The sequence below is a fragment of the Microcaecilia unicolor genome, chromosome 2, assembly GCF_901765095.1.
Source record: "Microcaecilia unicolor chromosome 2, aMicUni1.1, whole genome shotgun sequence".
NCBI lineage: Eukaryota > Metazoa > Chordata > Amphibia > Gymnophiona > Siphonopidae > Microcaecilia > Microcaecilia unicolor.
The window spans coordinates 615,900,134-615,925,451 of record NC_044032.1 but is presented as its reverse complement, the minus strand read 5'-3'; the positions used below and the strand labels follow the sequence as shown (position 1 = coordinate 615,925,451).

At 43.5% G+C, this 25,318-nt stretch overlaps 1 protein-coding gene across 1 annotated transcript in view; it reads right to left on the bottom strand.

The window, feature by feature from the left end:
• LRBA (LPS responsive beige-like anchor protein) overlaps positions 1-25,318 on the bottom strand; it is a 1,257,537-nt gene that overhangs the window by 1,054,176 nt on the left and 178,043 nt on the right. Inside the window, 2 exon segments of the mRNA XM_030191657.1 lie at positions 11,604-11,796; positions 15,288-15,411. Coding sequence (XP_030047517.1) covers positions 11,604-11,796; positions 15,288-15,411 — 317 coding nt within the window.

The window sequence follows — 25,318 nt, the reverse complement described above, 5'->3', positions numbered from 1 at the left end:
GAGCAGCGGGGCGAGAAACAAACACCTTTCAGCAACTCTACCTGTCCCTGCTTCTGTAAATAGACCTGGTATAAGAATAATATAAACTCTGAAGAAAACAAAGATCCCCATGCAGCTGAATACTTTGTTGGGCCCTGCGGCTATGCTTCAAGCATGACCAGCTAGAGGCTGCTCCTCACTGCCCGAACAAATGGCACCTATTCCCGCACTCTCCTATGTTAAACTGCGCACCAGCCCTGCTTGAAAGCGTGAAGACCCTGGCATATTCGGATGCTATGCCAAATGCGAAGTGGTGAACTGGATTAGGAACTGGTTGACGGGCAGACGCCAGAGGGTGGTGGTAAATGGAGTTCGCTCGGAGGAGGGAAAGGTGAGTAGTGGAGTGCCTCAGGGATCGGTGCTGGGGCCCATTCTGTTCAATATATTTGTGAGTGACATTGCCGAAGGGTTACAAGGTAAAGTTTGCCTTTTTGTGGATGACACCAAGATTTGCAACAGAGTGGACATCCCGGAAAGAGTGGAAAACATGAAAAAAGATCTGAAGAAGCTGGAAAAATGGTCTAACGTTTGGCAATTAAAATTCAATGCGAAGAAATGCAAAGTGATGCACTTAAGGAGTAGAAATCCAAGGGAGGCGTATGTGTTAGGTGGGGAGAGCCTGATAGACACGGACGGGGAGAGGGATCTTGGGGTGATAGTATCTGAGGACCTGAAGGCGATGAAACAGTGCGACAAGGCGGTGGCCGTAGCGAGAAGGTTGCTAGGCTGTATAGAGAGGTGTGACCAGCAGAAGAAAGGAGGTTTTAATGCCCCTGTATAAGACGTTGGTGAGGCCCCACCTGGAGTATTGTGTTCAGTTTTGGAGGCCGTACCTTGCGAAGGATGTTAAAAAAATGGAAGCGGCACAAAGAAAAGCTACGAGGATGGTATGGGAGTTGCGTTCCAAGACATATGAAGAGAGACTTGCTGACCTGAACATGTATACTCTGGAGGAAAGGAGGAACAGGGGTGATATGATACAGACGTTCAAATATTTGAAGGGTATTAATCCGCAAACGAATCTTTTCCGGAGATGGGAAGGCGGTAGAACAAGAGGACATGAAATGAGATTGAAGGGGGGCAGACTCAGGAAAGATGTCAGGAAGTATTTCTTCACAGAGAGGGTGCTGAACGCTTGGAATGCCCTCCCGCGGGAGGTGGTGGAGATGAAAACGGTAACGGAATTCAAACATGCGTGGGATAGGCATAAAGGAATCCTGTGCAGAAGGAATGGATCCACAGAAGCTTAGCTGAAATTGGGTGGCGGGGGGAAGAGGGGTTGGTGGTTGAGAGGCTAGGATAGGGGAGGGCAGACTTATAGGGGGTCTGTGCCAGAGCCGGTGATGGGAGGCGGGACTGGTGGTTGGGAGGCAGGAAATACTGCTGGACAGACTTATACGGTCTGTGCCCTGAAAAAGACAGGTACAAATCAAGGTAAGGTATACACATATGAGTTTATCGTGGGCAGACTAGATGGACCATGCAGGTCTTTCTCTGCCGTCATCTACTATGTTACTATATATGCTACCACTGAACGTTTCCTCAGCATCTCCCAGGATTCCCAGCTTGCATTCTCTGCAACGCCCTAACACCAACAAGCAGGTCCCACAGCAGGGGAACACCACTCAACTGCCTCAACGGGAGTTACCATTCAACCTGTCACTAACACAGAACACGTCCCAAGCAGTGAGTCAGGTTCCCTCAAAGGCACCAAGTAGAAGTTGCAGCCCTCCAAGTGGTTCTGAGTTCAATTAAAAGGAAACCCTGTAACCAGGGTCATAGGGTGAAGGTGATGGGATATAGACTCAAGAGTAAACTAAGGAAATACATATTTGCAGAAAGGGCAATAGTTGCAGATTTGTACATCTTCAGAGCAACTACAAGCCTTTACGTCATGGGACACTGAATGTGGGAAAAAAATGCACTAAAGGGAATCCTAAAAGAGGCCCAGCACAACAGCAATGCAGAAGACAGAGGACTGAGGGGCCGATGCACTTATGTCCACAGAAAGAACCACCTGAAATTTCCACCCTGGTAAAAATAGCAGGCGAGTCATGAAAGAAATCCTATGCAAATGAACTGCATGGACTTTTACCATGCAACTTGGTAGGGAAGGATGCCAGGGCATGCAGAGAGTAGTCAATCGCTAAAAGCATGGCTGCTCTGCGCATGCTCATACTACATACTGCTTTCATACGTGCATACCAGCTGGAAGATTTCCCCTTGAACGGTCTTGGAAGGTTATCATCCTCTCTGCATGGAGCCTAACCTGGAGAGACACACAGCAGCGAGTGTGTGATCCCTTCCGGCCAGGGTTCGATATATGGGGAGGGGATGCTATAACACCTTGACGATGTGCTGAGGGAGTAGAAAGGCACCCGAAGCAGCAGTAGTGGGAGAGAGCTACTTTCCTCCCCCACCGACCGCCAGAGCCTGGAGAATGCCATGATTGCTCACAGCTAGGGCTCTGCCATCTGATCATAAGGCTGCAGCATGATGTCTGTCATTTGGGGCTCTGGCCTGGCTCCAGCCCTCTCTGCCTCCCCACCCACCACTGCTCTGTAAAACAGCCACTTCTTCCAGTTCAGCTTCAAGCCACTAGACAGTTCCTGACCTCCACTACGGCTGCTCCAGACCTCCCATAAAATTTCTGTCACTAAAGGTAGATGGTCCTTTCTATGCATCGCTCAGGAACGGCTGTGCATCCCCTCAGAATGAATATTTGAATGGTTAAACAGCTCACTTGAATACATTAATATGTGATTCCTGTTGTCTGCTGCTATGAATGATAAAAGGCCCGCACAGCCCCTTTATGAATCTACCGCTGAAAACCCTACTCCCTAAACAGGCTGGAACCAGTGAAGAAAGCACGTTGCATCTCCCCGAGAGGGATTCCCACACAACACTGATGAGAAATAATGTGTATGTACAGTGAGGTTCTCAGAGAAAACTGAGGACTGAACCTGCCAGGGTGCAGGGGATAGAGATGATCCAGCCTAGGGAAGAATACAAGTTAGTTGGGGAGTGAAACTGCTAGGTGGAGGGAGAGCATAAGCAAAGAGAAAGTGGGCAAAGCCTGGAGTACAGAGAAGCCAGGCATTTTACACAAAGAAAATAAAATTTGAGAACGCAGAATTTTGCAAATTAAATAAAAAAAAAACACACACACACACCACGTGCCGAGTTCTCAAAACTTTTGCACAGAAGTTTCCCCATGACTACCAAATGCTTGGACCAAGACTAAAGGGAAAGAGGATAGGATTTGATATATTGCCTTTCTGGGGTTATGTTCAAAACGTTTTACAAATTATATAAAGGTACTTATTTTGTACCTGAGGCAATGAAGGGTTAACTGACTTGCCAAGGGCCACAAGGAGCTGCAGTGGGAATCAGACCCAGTTCCCCTGGTTCTCAGACCACTGCACTGACCATTAGACTACTCCTCCATGCCTATAATCAGGCAGGAGTAGCGGCAATTCTCCTTACAGTTACCACAAACAATATCACGAAGCCAGTCAGGTTTTCAGAATATACAAAATGAATATGCATGAGAGAGATTTTCATACAATGGAGATAGTGCATGCAAATTTCTCTCATGCACATTCATTGTGAACATCCCAAAAACCTGACTGGCTGTGTGTGCCCCAAAGATGTTTTAAGTATCACTGTTAAACACAATTTTATTTTTCACCTTTCCTATGTTCTGGGAAATGACAGTGTGCCAAAATGTCCCAATGAAAACGTATCTATATTAAAAAAAATCTTTCCTACATCTGTCATTTTATTAAGCAATCTTCTGTAAGTCAGGGCTGACCCAACTGTTAAGCAAAACTAGGTGTTCGCCTAGGGCAGCGGCTTTTATTTTTTTTTTTGGGGGGGGGGGGGGGCAACAACACAGAGCTCAAAGCAAAATAGGTCCTGACAGGCGCACAAAGAACCATCAGCACATATTTTAACCTTTATTTTTATAAGATTTTTGTGCAATGATGTTTGTTAAATATAAAATTCTTTCGGGCCAGGGGGGCTGCAGGCTATGGACCTGAAAGATAACTGAGTGGTTGGGTATAAGGCTGAAGTTTTGCCTAGGACCCCTATCAACCTTTGCACAGGCTCTACTATAAATAAAAGGCTTCAGATTTAAACTGGTCACTCCAGTACAATAGAATTCCTTCTACTGACTGCCAGTCCTAATATCTATTCATGATTCAATGATACAATCTGAAACAAAAGAGGAGGTAAAAACCCTCACGGGACCGTGAGATATAAAACAAAAAGTGAGGAGATTGAATAAGGATACCAAAAAAATATTTATTCACATGAAAAATAAAAAATGATGTAAACAGTATTAAAAATGACCCAACACAGCCGTGTTTCGGCCAAAAGGCCTGCCTCAGGGGTCTTTATAACCTAAATGGAACAATAAACAAATGAGGGATATTGTTACAAATATATCATGGTCATGGATGTAGTGAGTAAAACAACAGACAACAGAAAAATATACGGTATAACTAAACTAACGGACAAACAGAAAATTATCTATGATTCAATCTAACAGCATACCATTAGATGAGAAAGATGAATATGTGTGTGAAATGTAAAAAAGTCTCTTCTATACAACAAATTTTTTTTTATACAACAAATTTCTTTATTCTTTTACAGTCTGCATATAAACTCAATGTTCATTTTAACAGATTGATGTGATTTTTAAAGTATTATTCATGGAGGGTCACGTGATGCTAGGCGACGGGGAGGACGCCGCTCGTTAGAGCTCTGGGTCCCCTCGGATAACAACTTCCCCTAGCGCCGTCTAAAACCACTGAAAACCCCACAAAAAGTAAGGGAAGAGACCGGAACGCTCACGCAATAAGCAGCTACAACGCCAATCTGCATTACGGTCGGAATGGCCGCAAAAACAACTCGGAAAGAGGGAGCCCGGAGCCGCGTGGGAGAGAGCAAGATGGCGGAGGCTAGCGTGACTGGCGAGTCCGTGAGTTCTGCCTGGGCGGCAGAGATAGCAGCAGAGGTCTCAGCCCTGCTAGAAGTATCAGTAGACCGAAAGCTTCAGAAAATATCCGATCAGATTGGGCAGATGGACGAAAAGTTGGAAAGTCTGCGCACCGATTTGACGGGATTTCAACAGAGGATGTCAGATGTAGAGGACCATTGTCAGCAATACGAAACCCAGCAAAAAGATTTGAAAGACCGGCTGGAAAAGTTAGAAGCAAAAGTCGAGGATCTGGAAAACAGATCACGACGGAATAATCTCAGGCTGATCGGTTTGCCAGAGTCGATACGAGAAGTGGTGTTAGCAGGGTTCCTAGAATCATGGCTGCCCAAAGTGTTGAACATACCGAAGCTGGAGAAGGCGCTGAAGATAGAGCGGGCACACAGATTGGGGAGAGCAGGACAGAACACGGAGAGACCAAGAGTGGTAATTTGTAAAATACTCAATTATGCACACAAGCAAGAAATATTGAGGGAATGGAGACTAAAAGGCAAGATATTATATGAAGCCCGTAGCGTGCTCTGTTTTCAGGACTTTTCAGCCACAGTGGCAGCCCAGCGTCGACAATTTGCTGAAGTCTGCAAACGCCTCTTTGAAAAGAAAGCTCGATTTGCTTTGATGTTTCCAGCAAAACTAAGAATACAGCATGAGGGCAGATCGCATGTTTTTAGCTCACATGTAGAAGCTTTAAAGTTTGTCAATCAAATGCTGGAGTGCGTGGGAGAAGAGAGTGAGCAAATACAATCAAGGGGTCAGAGGAGTCCATAAGGAGAGCAGTTTGCCAAGAAAGGCTGAAATAACAGAAGAAGACGGCAGCGGGCGATAAAGTGGAATACCCAGAGTCAAAGGGAACTTGGACTAACATCAGAAGCTAGTTGCTAAAAACTCTGAGTCACACAGGGATATTTGAGAAATATATGCTGAGACCTTAGGGTCCTAAGTTGGGTAAAGTATAAAGAGGAGTTGAAAGTTTGAATTTGTTTATCATGTTGGTTATATCAGTTATAAGCAAATGAGATATAAAAATATTTTAGTAGCGGGGAATAGCAGCATAACATGGAAGATGGTGCTGGGGGGACGAGGGGGGACAGGGGCGTGACCTGTTCTCTTGCGAGAACGGCAGTCTGGTCCTTTGGGAGCAGCATGAAGGAAAGGGAACAGGGAAGGGGAGGAGGGGAGGGAGGAGGGAGGGGGGAGGGGGGAAGCAGGGGTCTCTTGTTTTTTTGTTATTAATTTTTCTTTTATTTATTCTTTCTGTTCTGGTAACACAGAGGGTGGAGGCAGGAAGCAGGCGGATGTGGCGCAGGGGGAGGCACCCAGGGGCTGGGGGGTGTGTCCTCACTTATAAGATATGTGGAAGGGAGACATGCCGATAAGAATGTGGCCTGGGAACGATTAAGCTAATTTCTTGGAACGTGGGGGGGATTTCATCACCCATTAAACGCACCAAAGTCCTGCAGGCCATGCAGCGGCATAAAGCGGATGTGGTCTTTCTCCAAGAAACACACTTAACAGCAGAGGAACATAGTAAATTTCAGAAAGGTTGGGTGGGGGAGGTGGTGGGGTCCCCGGCGAAGGGGAAAAAAGGGGGTGTGTTAATGTTGTTTAGAAAAGGGCTGCAGTTACAAATAAAGTCGGTTAAAAGAAGTGAGGAGGGTAGGTATGTGCTGGCTGAGGTGGAATGCGGAAGTACCAAGTACATTTTTTGTAATGTATACGCACCGAACGTCTTTGACCATAAATTTTACAAAACTTTAATAGAACTGCTGAGCCCCTTCCAGGAGAGCAATATTGTACTTGGAGGAGGAGATTTTAACTTGGTATATAACCCCCAGATGGATAAATGTAGTTCCACGGCTGCTCCATTAAGCAATTGTGAAAGAGGCCTGCCCTTTCTCTGCTCGACTCTGGATTTAATAGATATATGGAGAGTACTCCATCCGACACACAGAGATTACACGCATGTATCCAGGGCACATTTGACACAATCCCGTATTGATTACTTCTTGATTTCTAGTGGCCTGTTTGCAAACATACCAACAGCAGAAATAGGGCCATGTGAAATATCAGACCACTCAATCGTATATATACAGCTGCAGGTGTCTAGAAATGGGGGTGGAAGGGGTAGCTGGAGATTTCCTTTTGAATTATACCGGGATCCGCATTTTAAGGAATATATAAGGGGAAAATGGAAGGAATTTAAGGAGCATAATAGGGGCCACCAACAGCAAACAAGTTTATATTGGGAAACAGCAAAGGTGGTAATGCGGGGGGAGATAATTGCCTACAGGGCTCGAGCTAGGAAAATGAGGGACAAAGAAATCCTCCGTCTGGAAAAAGAAATTAGAGCTAGGAGGGTGCGATTTGGTGAGACCGTAACGGAAGAACAGAAAAGAGCACTATTGGCATCTCAAAGGGAGCTGAATGAATTATTACACCAGAGGGCTAGGAAGTCACAAATTTATTACCAACACCAACTCTTTCAGTATGGGAATAAGGCGGGTACTTTGTTGAGTAGGTTAGAGAAGGGGCAGAAGGGGCCTTCTAGGATACTACTACTACTACTATTTAGCATTTCTATAGCGCTACAAGGTATACGCAGCGCTGCACAAACATAGAAGAAAGACAGTCCCTGCTCAAAGAGCTTACAATCTAATAGACAAAAATAAATAAAGTAAGCAAATCAAATCAATTAATGTGAACGGGAAGGAAGAGAGGAGGGTAGGTGGAGGCGAGTGGTTACAAGTGGTTACGAGTCAAAAGCAATGTTAAAGAGGTGGGCTTTCAGTCTAGATTTAAAGGTGGCCAAGGATCCTGCAAATCAAAGATGGAGGAGGGCAGATAATCCGGGAGACTGGAGGGATCATAGGAAGATTTCGGGACTATTATAAGGCATTATATGAGGAGCCGTCAGATATCATTCCGGATAGCGAGGTATACTTGACCAATCAAGAGTTACCTAGGATTTCAGAGAAGCAATCGGTAATACTGAATAGCCCTATAGAGGAGGGGGAGTTGATGTTGGCATTGCAGCAAAGCAAAATCCATAAAGCGCCGGGACCAGACGGGTTTAGTATGGCTTTTTATAAGCTGTTGCAGGAGCAAGTGACAAGTCCTTTGATCAACCTGTTCAATGATATGATAACATCAGGAACCTTGTCAGATCGGCTAAATGAGGCGAAAGTAATAGTATTATTAAAACCCGGTAGGGATGAGAGGGAAGTGGGGTCCTACAGGCCAATATCTCTGTTGAACTGTGATATAAAAATTTATGCGAAGATATTGGCCAATAGGTTAGCTAGGGTGCTCCCGGATTTGGTAGCCTCCCCTCAGGTAGGATTTGTAAAAGGCAGGTCAGTGGCGAGTAATATAAGAGCTCTACTGGCTTCCCTGGAGACAGTGGAGGCACAGAAAAGGCCTTCTGTGCTGGTCAGCTTTGACGCAGAGAAGGCCTTTGATCGAGTAGTTTGGAACTTTATGTTTGAGGTCTTGAAGACAGTGGGGATAGAGGGGGCATTTAGGAATGCGGTGGGAGCATTGTATTCTAACCCACAGGCATATATGTGGATAAATGGGGAGAAGTCAGACTTATTCCCAATCAGGAGAGGTACAAGACAGGGATGTCCTCTGTCTCCTCTGCTCTTTGTCCTGGTCTTAGATCCCCTGATCAGAGAGATTAGTGCACATCCTGAAGTGACAGGGGTAAAGTGGGGTCCGCTATCGTTTAAAGTCTCTGCTTTCGCAGATGACATTTTAGTGCACCTTACTCAGCCCAAACGTTCTTTAGAGGCTTTATTGGAACTCTTCCAGGAGTATGGAGATTTCTCAGGATTTAAGATCAATTACTCAAAATCCTTGGCATTGACGGCTAATGACAGTGTGAGACGGCTATGGGGAGGCACATTTCCTTTGAAATGGGCTGTGGAGTCTCTTCGATACCTAGGAGTGCGGATCACCATGCACACTACGGCCTTATATCAGACCAACATCACCAGGCTGGTAGACATAATGAAGGGGCAACTGGGGAGGTGGAAAGCTTTACCAATTACTTTACATGGGAGGATACACCTATTCAGAATGGTAGAATTCCCAAGGTGGCTCTATACTTTTCAGGTGCTGCCCTTGAAGTTAAAGAATAAGGACATAAATCGGATTTATAAGTATGTGAGGAAGTTCGTCTGGAGAGATTCCAAACCTAGGCTTCCTTTGAAAATATTAATGGGCTCATGGAGGGGGGGGGGATGGGTCTTCCGGACCTCCGTCGCTACAACCAAGCTTGCTTGTTGAGACACTTGGGAGACTGGCTATTGGACAGGCAGGACTTCACGCCTAGGAGACTGGAACAGGAATACTTTAAGCCCTATCATCTATATTATCTGCTGCAGTGCCCAGGGACTGCTCTTCCTGGTCCGGTGGGCAACAGCGTGTTGCTGAGGCCCATTAGAGAGACTTGGAAAGATTTAAATAAGAGCTGGGGGCTAGAGGCGGAGATGTCAGATCTTTTACCATTACAGGGCAATCCTCAATTTAAACCGGGCTCAGAAAATAAAGTGTTTCTTAGATGGGCAGAACTAGGTATCACAAGGTTAGAGCATGTCCTTGATTCCCGGGGACAGTTATTAGGCTTGGGAGCCTTGGGAGTTGGTATAGATTATAGCCATACATTTGCATATGGACAGCTAGCTCACTATGTTCGCTCCTTGGACCCAGCACGGTTGGGAGGTAGACATGGGCGTAGAGTTAGGGAATTCTATGGTTCCATGCCAGGGGAGAGGCTATCAGTCTCAGGGCTGCAGAAAGCCTTGTGGGAGCTGGGAGAAGGAAAGGAGATGGGGAAAATCCAGCTGAGGTGGGCTCAAGATTTGAAACAGCCTAATTTGCAAATTAACTTCCGGAGGCTGGTGTCACGAATACCCTCCATGTCAGGGAATGCTAGTTTGAGAGAATGTCAGTATAGAATCTTACACAGAGCATACATGGCCAAATCTCAGGTGTTCCATATGGGAGGAGTCCCGGACCCGTTGTGTTCTAAGTGTCGGCAGGGGGAGGGCACGTTGTTTCATTATCTATGGGACTGTCACAAGATACAGACTTTTTGGAAGCAAATAGCTCAATACTTGGAAAAGGTGTTGAAACATAAAATTCAGTTTTCCCCGTTGGGGGTATTGCTCGATCAATATGAAATGTTAGCAGTTCCGCAAAAAGGGGCTCGGCAGTTCATCCGCAAGGCCAGCTTACTGGGGAAGAAACTTATTCTGAATAGTTGGATGGCAGCGGAGCCGCCAGATTATTGGAATTGGAGAAACCGCCTATATGATCTGCTTCTGCAGGAGAGGAGGGTGGTGGGATCCTCCCCAAAGAGAAGGAAGGCATTCTTGGGAATCTGGGAAATGTACATACAATCGTTATCATCCAGAACCCGCAGTTTTCTGCTGAATAGACTATGATGATTTTTTCTTTTTTTTTTTATTATTATTAATATTCTCTCCCTTGGGATCATTAGATAGTGGAATGTGGATGCTATTGATAGGATGGTGGATATGAGGAGACATCAGAAGAAGTACAGCGTCCACAGAGGAGGAGTCATATGTGGAGCGAGAGGAAGGGGGAGAGGGGGGAGGAGGGAACTCCCCTGGTAGTAGGCACATAATGGGAGGGGGGAAGGGGGGAGAGGAAACATACATAATTGGTAACAAAGTTTGAATTTGGGAGTTATACTATGTGGGGAGTTAAGCTACAGGGGAGGAGCCGTTAAAACTTATTATTGCATAACAAGGGAAGGGAAGAGGTGTAAGGTAAAGTTTGATGACAACCGTTTGTTTGTAAAGGAGAACATGTTAAGATTGGAGCAGAGTTCCTTATACCAGCAGATATCTGGATATGTAGTATTCCCAATAAAATAATTGACGAGATGGAATTGAGGGGTGGGGCGGGGAGAAAATATGAAAAGATGGTTGACAGATAGTATTCTTCAGTTTTAAAGATGTACATGTTTAGTTGAATATGTAAATGGATAATGTTGGACATGTGGTGTTTTACGTTTTGTCACCAATAAAAATGTTGAACTATAAAGTATTATTCATGTGTCCTAACAATCCATAATTGTTTTATAAAAAAATTTGTTGTATAGAAAAGAGACTTTTTTACATTTCACACACATATTCATCTTTCTCATCTAATGGTATGCTGTTAGATTGAATCATAGATAATTTTCTGTTTGTCCGTTAGTTTAGTTATACCGTATATTTTTCTGTTGTCTGTTGTTTTACTCACTACATCCATGACCATGATATATTTGTAACAATATCCCTCATTTGTTTATTGTTCCATTTAGGTTATAAAGACCCCTGAGGCAGGCCTTTTGGCCGAAACACGGCCGTGTCGGGTCATTTTTAATACTGTTTACATCATTTTTTATTTTTCATGTGAATAAATATTTTTTGGCATCCTTATTCAATCTCCTCACTTTTTGTTTTATATCTCAATGATACAATCAAAATATATAGAGATACTTAAAACCTCATGAGTGGTTTTGTAATGTTCTGTGGAAAATAGTCACCTTTGAATGTGTGATCGATAGGGTGTCCACCCATACACGCCAGCCACCCCATTCGTACTTGACAGCATGGTAAAGCAAAATCCGAAAAATGGCATACACCATTTCTGTTATCTTCTGCTCATCTGAGTTCTTGGGGTTGAAATAACAAAGGGACAGCATCCACTCTTGCCACACAGAGCATTGCAGCAAACTCCTGGAAAACCAATGTACAGGTACAGATTATACAGAGAGCTACATAAAGGTTTTACATACCTGTGGATTTAGAACTCAAAGCAGAAAGTCATCTACAAATCAAAAGTTACAAGAGAGTACAGAGTCTGTAAAAACAGTAAGACTCCATATAGCAGGAATCTATTATAAAAATATCCATAAACTTTTAAAGTTTATAGATAAAATTAGTAAGATAACCTAGCCAGCACTTTCTAAATTAGGCAAGCAGCAGCGTGGTCTGCATGTAGTCCAAAACAAGGATTTAGTATATTTTGTAAGCAAAAGGTCCTAACAAAAGCCTCTCTCTCTCCATTGCTAACTGCCATTACCACATCCTCCAGCGACGAGGTCCAGAGTTTAATCTCAGAATGAAAAGATATTTCCTCCTATTTGTTTTGAAAGTACTTCCACGCAATTTTCATTGAGCATCCCCTGGCTTTGTACTTTTTCAATGAGTGAAAAATGGATTCATTTCCACCAGCTTCACAAAATTAAGGATTTTATTAATCTCAACCATATCTCCCCTCAGCTGTCTCTTTTCCAGGCTGAAGAGCCCTAACCTCCTTAGCCTTTCCTCATATGGGAGCAGTTCCATCGCCTCTCTAATTTTGGTCACTCTTCTTTAACATTTTCTAATTCCACTATATCTTTTTTGAGATACAGCAACCAGAACTGAACACAATAATTAAGGTGAGGTTGCACCATGGAGTGACATAAGCATTTTAATATTTTTGGTCTTATTTTGCATCCCTCTCCTAATAATTCCTAGCAACCTGTTGGATTTTTTGGCCATCACCGCACACTGGGCAGAAGATTTCAGCATACTATCTACAATGACACAAATCTTTTTTTTTTTTATTTGAGTGCCAACTCCTAAATTGGACCCTAGCATCAGATACCGGATTCAGATTATTCTTCCCAATGTGCATCATTTTGCATTAGTCTACAATACATTTGGATGCCCAGTCTTCAAGTTTCCTAAGGTCTTCCTGCAAGTTTTCACAATCCACATACATTTTGACAGCTTTGACTAGTTTCGTGTCATCTGCGAATTTAATCACCTCACTCGTCATTTCAATTTACAGATTATTTATAAATTAATTAAAAATAGTACCAATCCCAGTACAGATCGCTGCGGCACTCCACTATTCACCCTTCTCCATTCAGAAAAATAGCCATTTAACCCTACCCTCTGTTTTCTGTCCAATAACCAATTCTTAATCCACACAAGGTCATTGCCTCTTATCCCATGACGCCTTCATTTTCTCAGGAGTCTCATGAGGTACTTTGTCAAAGACTTTCTGAAAATCTAGATACACAACATCAACTGGCTCACCTTTATGAAATGAAGCAAATTAGTGAGACAAGACCTCCGCTTGGTTGAACCTATGCTGACTCTGTCCCATTAAACCTATTTGTCTACGTTTTCCGTAATTTTATTCTTTATAAGTTTCTGCCCTCGCGGAAACAGGAAATTACATCAGAGGAAGGCGGAACACAGAGGGAAGGGAAAGGAAGGCTGGAGGCAAGCCTGCTGGTTTCACTGCCGCCGCCACTGCGACTTGAGGTAAAATAAAAGATTTAAACCCCCAAGGGCAGCAGGAACGAAGGGAGGGCTGTCGGGGAGCTGAGGGCGGGCAGGTGGGATTCAAGAGCTGCCTGCAGCTGTGCTGGAACTGTGAGCCACCCGGGCGGCAGTAAGCATGGCTTGTGGCACCCTCCAAAGGTCGGTGCCCCCCTGCCATGCTTACCGGGTTCCGCCGCCCTGTGACCGATAGATCTTTGAGTTTCTCCTAATGTGGAACCTAGGATCATTATGATTTGGATTATTCTTCCTAATGCGCATCACTTTGCACTAGTCCACATTAAATTTCATCTGTCATCTTGATGTCCAGTCTTTCAGTCTCCTATGGTCCTCCTGCAATTTCTCACAGTCTACAAGCGAAAGAATCAGGCAAGATCTGTAAATATCTATAGAAGTAGTCCCTGAAATTCAGCCCACAGGTGTCAGCATTTTTAATCCTGCTGACCACCACAGGCCAACTAACCCAAATATTCAACGCTAGGGCCATTGTCTGGGCACTGGCATATGCATCGTTAAGTGGGCAAAGACCTACCAACATTGCATAACTATGATCGAACAGGACAACACGCAATCTTCATCCATTCCGACCCTCCACTTATACCTCATACGATCACTATACAACTTTGTATTTGTTAACCACCGACTGGGAAAATGCCTTTGACGGTACTATGTAAGCCACATTGAGCCTGCAAATAGGTGGGAAAATGTGGGGTACAAATGCAACAAATAAATAAAATAGGACTGCTTTTTGTGAGATTCTATCTGCCTGCTCAGCAATGTGGGCACTGGCACTGAATATGGCCGGTGTCCAAACTACTATGTTAAGTTATGTTACATGGATCTCATATTCCACATACTCTGGTTCTGTGTGGATAACAATAAGACTGAACTAGAGACAACATACCAGAAAGTTATAAGCTTACTTCCATATTGCATTAAAACTAAACTATTCTACAGAATAAGTCATACTTACAAAACTACTATAAATTCTGAGATAATATATTGAAAAAGAAAAGTTTTCAAAGATTTACAAAAAACCCCGTAATTACTTAATACATGAATCTCCAATGGTAGAGTTCCATCTTAATGCAGCTTGATAAAAAAGGGAAGAACCAAACTGCCTTTTCAGTTTAATCTGATTCACCAACGGATACCGTAGAGTATCTGGTTTTGAAATCTCCCTTCTATAGAAATATGTAAAACTGACCAGATTGCACAGATATGATGGTGCTTTCCCATATATAACCTTAAAAATAAAAGTGCACAGCTTGAATTGTGCTCTTGCCCTAATGGGTAACCAACGCAACTCGCTAAGTAAAATATTAGCAGATTCAAATTTACCCACCAAATATATTAGTCTTCCCACGGTATTTTCAATCAACTGTACTCGCCTAATCAGTGACTTAGAACAACCAATAAATATAATGTTACAAACAACACAAGAGACAACCAGTATTCTGTACAGAGCTGGTGCAAACTAACAACATACTGACCTTAATTTACGTAACATATAGAAGGATTTGCTTATCAGAGACTTTACATAAGTATTAAACGTTAATAGACAATCCAATTCTACTCGCAGAATTTTTGAGCAAAAAAGGATGGTTGTCAACCGTGAACTGTTGAGGGTAACGAGATATCTCCAATAGACCAAGCCATAGATTAGTCGATTAGAAGTAATGCAATTCTCAATCAGTCCTACACATTTAGCTATGTCACTCAAAGTGATGGATATGCCAATCACTGGAGACGGGTAATAAATTAGAAATATCATCCACATAGATGAAAAAGTTTATAGTAAGTTTTTCACAGATCTCATTGTTCTTACCATATAACTACATTGGGTTATAGAAAGCAGTTCTAAGGCATCCAGAGTCTCTGAACCTTACCTCCGGTTTTCTCTGCTGCTGTTAAAAAGTTTTATCATGTCAGAGAGGAATACACGTCGAACTTCCATAGTTTCTGGAGAAGGAGAGGAGGTGCGCAGAAGAGTTGCAATCACTTTCAGCATCTCTGGGAAATAATGGTTTAGAATTAAATCAGATAAAGCTGAGTCACTACACCAACACAAATTCATAGGGCTGCCTGATGGTCTCATTGATACATTATAAAACATTCTTGACAGTACAGCTGGTCAAGAACAGATAAAATAGTCACTTAACTCTCCACTGACCCAATTAGAAAAAAGGAACAAATAACTTAGATTGTGAGCCCATTAGGGACAGAGTACCTGCATATAATGTGTACAATGCTGCATATGTCTAGTAATGCAATAGAAATAAGTAGCACTAGTAAAATAATTATATAACCTACCCATGTAACCAAAGACCTTGTCAATATACTTCCATATGTGATTACCAATCATGCAGTCAAAACTTAATGACATATCTCTTCAATTTAGAGTCCCATCACAACATTTGTCATTTATTTCTCTATATAACACTATATAATTAACATTTCACTATACAATAAACACTACATATGGTGACAAAGATAGTGAATTCTCAAATTTCTCACTTTTTACTACAGGAAACATGGATCACACCTTTGGAGATGCAGATCAGATGGGGATAATAAACCTCTTGAACCATCAATTATCACATCATGAAGTCTCTGTACTCTCCAAAGGACTTTCATTTTGCCCATCCAGCAAGCTGGACGAAATCCAATTATACTCAGACCTGGAAGAATGTTTTAGAAAAATGCGCCTGAAGGCACATTTCCACAACAAAGGGACCCCCAACAGACCGGAATATAGTTTTAAACAAAAGAACACATTTCACCCCACAGGATAGACAAAATTACAAAATGGACAACTACATAGAAAGCCTCAGGCATAGAGTAAAATCACATTTTTCCAACAAACAAAAGAGAATTCTGTCTAATCTTACTCCACCAGAAAGAGCGGCCATAAGAACTCTGCAAACTAACCAACACATCACCATCAAACCCGCAGACAAAGGTGGCTCAGTGGTAATTATGCACACAAAAAAATACATTGAAGAATAGCAGACAGCTCTTAGACAATACATACTACAGGAAACTAAGTGAGGATCCTACACAGGATTATACAAAACAGCTGAAAGACCTGATTAGAACATTTCCTAAACAAGTACAGCCACATCTGAAGAAACTCATACCAAACCAGCCTGCTGTGGGCATATTCTACATGCTACCCAAAATCCACAAACCAGGAAACCCTGGCAGACCAATCATATCGGGTATTGGCACACTCACGGAGGAAATATCTAGATTCATATAGGGAATTCTGAAACCTCTTGTGCACAAAACAAACAGCTTCATACAAGACACCACAAACTTTCTGAATAAATTTAAAAATATCAAGCAATTACCACCAAGCACCCTTCTGGTCATGATGGATGTAGAATCACTATACAGCAACATTTCCCATGAAAATGGCATAGCTGCATGTGAGAAATTCCTAAAAACATCCACACGGGACCATCAATACTCACCAGAAACCATTACAAAACTAATCAAATTTATTTTAACTCACAACTATTTCCGCTTTAACATTGATATCTATTTACAAATAATGGGCATTGCGATGGGCACCAGGACAGCACCCCAATATGCCAACCTCTTAATGCCTGAGCTGGAAGAGACATTTCTGAATACATACCAGACCAAACCTCTAAAATACCACCGATACATCAACGACATTTTTATGATTTGGACTGGGAGGGGGGGGGAAGAAATTCTGAAACAATTTCACAATTCCTTCAATACATACCATCCTACAATCAGATTCAAAATTGATTACTCCCCAGAAAAAGTCAATTTTTTGGACACCACAGTCTCAATCAATGATGGCTATATACAAACATCCATATACAAGAAACCCACAGACAAATGCAGCTACTTCCACAACTCCAGCTTCCACTCTTCACATACAAAAATGGGACAGAGAGACACCTTGAAACCTTGACTGCATCCTTCGAACAGAAAGGCTACAACCCCAAAATAATCTCCAAGAATATTGCCTCCTCCCGCAAAACACCCAGGGAAAATCTGCTACAATACAAAGAAAAAAAAAGCCACAGACAGAATCCCCCTTATAGTAACATACAACCCAGAGCTGGAAAAATTAAGAAAAATCATAAGAGATCTGCAGCTTCTACTCCAGGAGGATGAATTACTGAAAGAGATATTCCCATCTCCACCAGTGCTGGCTTTCCAACAGCCACCCAACTTAAAACACAAGCTAATTAGAAGTAAGCTCCCAACACAGACTCAAAAAGAAAAGAATGGCACACATCCTTGCAATATATCCAGCTGCAAACTATGCCAAAATATGTCACAGCATCCCACGATCATTCACAAAGAAAAATATTCAACATTAAGGAATCTTTCACATGCTCATCTTCCAATGTGGTATATATATCATTAAGTGTAAAAAGTGCGAAGGCGGCTGCTACATTGGAGAAACATGTCAGACGCTAAAGAAGAGATTTAATTTACATAGATATCATATGAAAAATGTCAGTACAAACAAAGATGTCACGCCTGTGGGACAGCACTTTACAAAACCACAACACTGTACCAGTGATTTCATGGTAAGGATCCTGAAAGGGAACTTTAAAACAATACAGGAACGTAAGACCTTTGAAGTCAAAATGATTAAATATTTTGACACCCACCAGACAGGACTTAAAGATCTGGGTTTCCTAGCCCATTACAAACCATAAAATTGTATTCCTTTGTAAATTGCTCTCCTGTCTCCCCTCTCACCTATCCACCCCCATCCTGTTATACTGCCACTGAAATGCTTTGATGTTTTCACTCATCCCCTGTCTCCATGCATATAGACTGTCACTGAAATGCTTTGATGTTTCACTCATATATACTGTCATCTACCAACATTTGCTTATTTCCGATCTAACGAAGGGCAACCTTCGAAAGCTAATCAAGAAATGTATTAAGTTATGTCCAATAAAAAAGGTATATTTTCTTTTCCATGTTTTATTTTGTTTTATTTCTATTGATATCCTTTATTATAGAAAGAAAGGGTCTCATAATGCAGGAAGACTTCAAACTCATGATAAACCCTGATCTGGTTAATACATAGAAGTGAGGAAAAGGGTTAGGGGGAGGGGAAGTCACTCAAGCTTTAAAAAAAATGTTTTATATCAATAGACATTTGGCAGCAACAAAATGCTGATACCAAGGACTATACTTGTTGTTCAACGGTGCATTCACACTCTAAAACCAATTTAAGCTTTTAGAGAAAAAACTACTGCAGTTAAATGATAGCAGTAAGAGTCTAAATTGATCTGACCATACTACTATGGTATGGAAAGGTCTGGAGCAGCAAGATTTGAACAAGGGAATTAAGTTTTGGAAACTCAATGATAATCTTAGAATTATTAGATTCTTGATATACTGCCCAAGATACAACCAAAGCAGTTTATATATTCCATTCCATGCCTGCAACTATATTCCGCCTGAATCTACTAGAGCATCAAAGAGGGTCACAAGAATTAAACTCCTAAACTCATATATATTATTCTTATTAGCAAACTGATCACAAAACAGTACCAAATTATGTTAAATAGGTCTTCAGTGTTTTTCAAAATAACAGATAGTTATGCATTGTTTGTATTGATAATAAAATCAAATTGCCTAGTGGTTAAGGTGGTGGACTTTGGTCCTGGGGAACTGAGGAACTGAGTTCGATTCCCACTTCAGGCACAGGCAGCTCCTTGTGACTCTGGGCAAGTCAATTAACCCTCCATTGCCCCAGGTACAAATAAGTACTTGTATACAATATGTAAGCCGCATTGAGCCTGCCATGAGTGGGAAAGCATGGGGTACAAATGTAACAAAAAAAAAACAAATTCCATATCCTACCGGACTGGTAACCAAATGAACTATCATGAAATGTCCTTTACAGAAACATAGGTTAATCTCAATATAGAACCGAAACATGATGAAGACCTAAAAGAAGGAACAGATAATTGAGAGAACACGAACAAATCATGAATAGTCTTAAAAACTAAACATGCCACCTTAAACTATTCAAACCGGGGGGTCACGTGATGCTGTGAGCAGCAGCGGATGCATTATAGCCCGCTGCGAGTACCCGAACCCCTCTCATCAACTTTTAATGCCGATGGAAAAACGTTTTTGACCAAACGTACCCCACGGGTCTAGGAGTCTATGGACAAATTCCTGAGTGCATCAGTGTCACACTTGTCAACCAAACCGCCGCGCCAAGGATAAGATCGGGCGAAGCAGGGTGAAGACAAGATGGTGCCCTCCTCCCAAACTAAGCCGACCTCCACGGAATTTATACTGGAACTCACAGAGGCGATGGTAAAGGCTCTGAAGGTTCACGCAACTCTCTGAACAGATAGCAGGTATTACACAAAGTACCTTAGAACTGACTCGCCGAACTGGAAAATTGGAATGCAGGGTCTCCAATGTGGAAGATTTGCTGCAAACGCAAAGTGCAAATACAGAACAGCTAGAGGCTTTAACCCAGGCTCAGCAGGACAAACTGGAAGATTTAGAAAATAGAGCATGACAAGAGAACCTTAGATTCGTAGGCTTCCCTGAGTCAATTCCAGAATCATCTCTGTCCGCTATGTTGGAGACCTGGCTGCTTGCACGCTTTCCCGCAGCGGGGACCCAGGTGACAGTTTACATCGAGTGGGCCCCTTGAGACCCAATGCTGACAAACCTAGGGTAGTGATTGCCCAATTTCATCAATACTCACAGAAAACCCAAATATTACGTCTTTACAAAAGTAAAATGGAAGACGCAATCAAACTTTTCCAAGACTACTCGCCGGCGCTCTCTATTAAACGGAGGGCCTTCTCTACAGTATGTACCCAACTGGTGGCGGAAAAGCTCCGCTTTTCTTTACAATATCCTGCAATTCTGAAGATACAACGTAACAACCGGTAGCTATCTTTTTCCAAATCTGAGGAAGCAGTGACTTGGCTACAATCTTTGGAAACAACATGAAACAGTGCAATCGGTTTATATGTAAATTAATGTTGATTGTTTTACTAACAGAGGGGAGGGTTTCTATGCTCTCTGGCACCTTTACGTCCCTTAGACCTATCCTTCACTGAGAGAGATAGGCTCTTTATGTTAACCCAAGGGGTACAGGGATCAAGTGGGGAAACAAGCGGGGAGGGGCTTCAGGAATCCAGGTATAGCGCACAAAATGGAGATCAACGGACAGGATAGCAACCCGGTAAACCACCATTTTCTATGACAAAATTATGGGGAGAGAAAAAATATCATGACCCATCAAAGGTGTGTATGTCTTCCTGGGGGACGGGCAGGGCCCCTAGGGGGAACCGTTTGATAGATCAGGGATCTGTGGGTTTTTCCCCAGGTCAGTGGATGGGATAAGTAACTACCACACGCCTTGTTTCTTGGAACATCTCTGGAACATCATCCCCAGTAAAGCGCTCTAAGATTTTACCACAGCTTAAACACCACAAAGCGTCCATCGCTTGCATCCAAGAAACTAAATTATCAGATTCAGAACATGAGAAACTAAGCCAGCAGTGAGTGGGAGAATGTCATTACTCCTCTTCTGGTAACAGAAGAAGTGGAGTGGCGTTCTAAAAGAAAGAAAAAAAAAAAAAAAAAGAAGGCCTCCCATGTCACACTAGGCTTATTTATAAAGATACAGAAGGAAGAGTGGTCCTGCTCTGCATCACCATATTCGGGAAAAGATTCTACCTATGTGCAGTATATGGCCCAAATGTTTACTCAGCCCAGTTCTTTCAGTCTTTAATCTCCTTGAGACTCTCAAGGTGCACTCAGATGCACCTTGGGTATGGGCGAGAGACTTTAATCAAGTCATAGATCCAGAGTTAGATCGCTCAAGAGATGGGGAGAAACAGAGGCTTGCCTTTTATGTGCATACCCTTGCAACTAGTAGACCATTGGCGTCTATTACACCCAACCACGAGAGACTACACTCATCAATCCAAAGTCCATCAATCCTGGTCCCGAATAGACTATATCCTAGTGGCGAAGGATTGGTTTTTTTAAAGTGTCACAAGCAGACATAGGACCATTAGAAGTTTCAGATCACTCACTAATCTGGATAGACTTAAAATTTACATCCCTGGGTGAGTCAGGTTATTGTTGGTCATTCCCCTCTTTTCTGTAAAGGGACACTGCCTTACCCACCTACATCAAAGAACAGTGGGAGCAATATGTAGCCACTAATGCAGAATCTTGCGACTCGCCAACAGTATTTTGGAAGGCCTCTAAGGCTATCCTGAGAGGGGGGATAATAGCCTTCATGAGCGCCAGGTCTAAGCGACTCTCAATGAGTATAATTCGACTAGAACGGGAACTCCGGTTAGCAAAGAAGGCATACCTATCACAGCCAAATCAACACAATAGAGATGCTATGTCAGCGGCCTCCACAGCATTAAACTCATTAATACATGAGCAAACAAAGAAATGCCTTTCTGTGAGAGGCCTGCAGTTCCACCGGTTTGGAAACAGGCCGGGGAAAATGTTGGCACAGGTGGCACGCATGCGGATCCCACGCAGGTTGATCCCATCGATTATATCGCCAATAGGGACTAGGGTACATAATCCAGAGGGGATAGTGCGGGCATTCCATTCATACTTTTCTAAAATGTATTCTAAAGAGGGGGATACAGACAACATGCCAGCTCAGGACTATTTAGAAGATGCAGGCCTTCCCCGTTTATCCCAGGTCATTCAGAACCAGCTTTCGCTGCCACTTCGAGCCCAGGAAATACAAGTGCTCAAATCCCTTCCATTGGACTCGGCACCGGGACCTGGCGGCTTCTCAGCCGAATATTATAAAATGTTACCCCCCCCCCCAATCTTCTGGTCCACTTATTGAATACTATGATATGGTAGTACAAAAGGGGTTCTTCACTGCTCAGGAAAACGAGGCCCTAATCACATTGATTCTCAAACTGGGCAAACCATGAGATCGGGTGGAAACCTACAGACCTATTTCTTTAATCAATGTAGATCTTAAGATCCTGGCTCGAGTGCTGGCGGACCGTTTGGCACCCCACATTCCTTTCCCTGGGGGGACCACCAGGTGGGGTTTGTGCGGGGCCGGCACTCAGTAATAAGTGTTCGCAAGGTCCTCCTCTCTGTAGTTCAGTGCTATTCTTCAAACACACAGTTATTAATGGTTAGCCTAGATGCAGAAAAGGCGTTTGACATTGTGCGCTGGGATTATTTGTTCCAGGTATTATCTTATGTGGGCCTGAGGGGTTGGTTCCTTCAAGCAATAGAAGCTTTATATAAAGGACCGACTGCACGCTTGTACCAGTACTATGAAAACAAGATTAGCTAATGGAAACAGGTTGATGACTTTGGATCTGCCAGTTGAAATATTCTTCATTTAAGGACAAATATAAGCTATTTTCCATAGAAAAAGGACTGTTCATGTTTAGACTACTGGTGACCATATAACGAAATGTGGCAAGCAAATAAGCAAAATGGTTCACTAAGTAAAACAGCAAAGGATTGTGAGGTGCTGTTGTAATTCTAAGTATTATATTTTGCTGCTGTCTACCTGTATCCAAGTGATGTCAGCAGAGCAAATGGCAGCTTAGGAGAAGAGTTTCCAGACTGAAAAGAACCAAGAAGAATAATGTAAACTCACTGATTCGGACTGCTGGCTTTAAACACTTATATTGTGAGGACACACTCCTGGCACAGTTATGCCAACAAGACACACAAATACTTCTATAGCGGGAGTGCTGGGGAATCAGTGCACAGTGAGGACAAGATGGTGGCCGCAGAGCCTGAAAGCACACCGAGAGAACCTTCTAGCAATGCAGAGCAAATACTGCTCCGAGGAGATGCGCAACTGGTTCTTAGAGCTTACAGAAGACATAGCTACAGTTTAAAGACAGATTCAAGGGATGGTAGAAGATCTAAGAAAAGACATTACAGAGACTGGGCACCGGGTGGAAGATTTGGAAGCGCAAGTGAAGGAGTAGGACTGTTATAAAAATTTAAAGATTGGCTCACACACACAAAATCTAATCAAGATGAGATGCTGCTGAAATTGGAGGACCTAGAAAACAGATCCCAGAGGTGTAATCTCCGTTTGCAAGCTGTCCCTGAGACTGTGGCAAAAGTGGTAAGCATGGAGGTTGCACAGCAGATTTGCTTTGCAGCACTACAGGATGGTGAGGGGCAGCAGAGCCTGGGGAAATATTGTCAGATCAGGTCCATATAGTGGGGGGGGGGGGGGGGGGTTCAAGAAAGGAACCTGCCCAGGAACATACTTGTACTAGCCGTTGAGCCCGTGAAAACGGGCTACTTTTGGAATGGGATGGGGGGTTTCCGAGCCCCCCCAGAGTCGCTGCCGCCGCCCCTCCATCTGGCCCGAGCACTGTGAACTTATATCAGCACGCAGCAGCAGGCACATCAGCAAAGCTGCCGTCGGGGCAGGCTTCCTTCTCTGCCTGTGTCCCGCCCTCGTGCGACGTAACGTCGGCGAGGGCGGGACAAAGGTAGAGAAGGAAGGCAGACGGCAGCTTTGCTGATGTGCCTGCTGCTGCATGGTGATGTAAGTTCACAGTGCTCGGGCCAGATGGAGGGGCGGCAGCGACTCCGGGGGAGGGGGAGCGGTTCCGACGTCCGCAGCATGCCAGTAGAGACTTCCCTCTCTGTCCCGCCCCCATCATCACGTATTGAAGCGGGGGCGGGGCAGAGAGGGAAGTCTCTACTGCGCATTTGCGAGTGAGTACGGTCACTCGCCCTTTATATGTTTGATGATGCTTGCATAAATATTTTAACAAAAAGGGTGCTGAGGGGTGCCCAAAATTAGGAAGTGTAATATGGGAAGAGACAAGTACATAAGTATTGCCATACTGGGAAAAACCAAAGGTCCATCGAGCCCAGCATCCTGTTTCCAACTGATGTGAAAGTTTTCATGGATGTGGACCCTTGACTGAACTGGTGCCAGGAGTACCGTAGCTTCACTGCTGTGTTGAGAAAGATAAAGGTGGCTATTTCCAATTGGAATTTCTTTCTATGTGGATGGCAAGATTTATAATGCTATGTCGTTGGAAGATCTCCATAAAAGCTTTGCTTCAAGTCTCAGCAGTCCTCCAGATGTGGCTGAGCAGGATAAAGAAACACGTACAGCCAGGGATTTTTCCATGGTGCTTGCTGGCAGCAAGCAGGCAAGTCCGGGAATCATGCTGGTAAAAATTAAGTCACCTGCTTACAGTTTTTCTTTGCCCTGAACTTTATCTGCACTACTACTTTAGTGTCCCAATAACTTTGCTGGCTGACACATAGTAACATAGTAGATGACGGCAGAAAAAGACCTGCACGGTCCATCCAGTCTGCCCAACAAGATAACTCATATTTGCTGCTTTTTGTGTATACCCTACTTTGATTTGTACCTGTGCTCTTCAGGGCACAGACCGTATAAGTCTGCCCAGCACTATCCCCACCTCCCAACCACCGGCTCTGGCACAGACCATATAAGTCTGCCCAGCACTATCCTCACCTCCCAACCACCAGCCCTGCCTCCCAACCACCGGCTCTGGCACAGACCGTACAAGTCTGTCCAGCACTATCTCCGCCTCCCAACCACCAGTCCCGCTGCCCACCACCGGCTCTGGCACAGACCGTATAAGTCTGCCCAGCACTATGCCCGCCTCCCAACCACCAGCCCCACCTCCCGATCTTGACTAAGCTCCTGAAGATCCATTCCTTCGGCACAGGATTCCTTTATGCTTATACCACGCATGTTTGAATTCCGTTACCGTTTTCATTTCCACCACCTCCCGCGGGAGGGCATTCCAAGCATCCACTACTCTCTCCGTGAAAAAATACTTCCTGACATTTTTCTTGAGTCTGCCCCCCTTCAATCTCATTTCATGTCCTCTCGTTCTACCACCTTCCCATC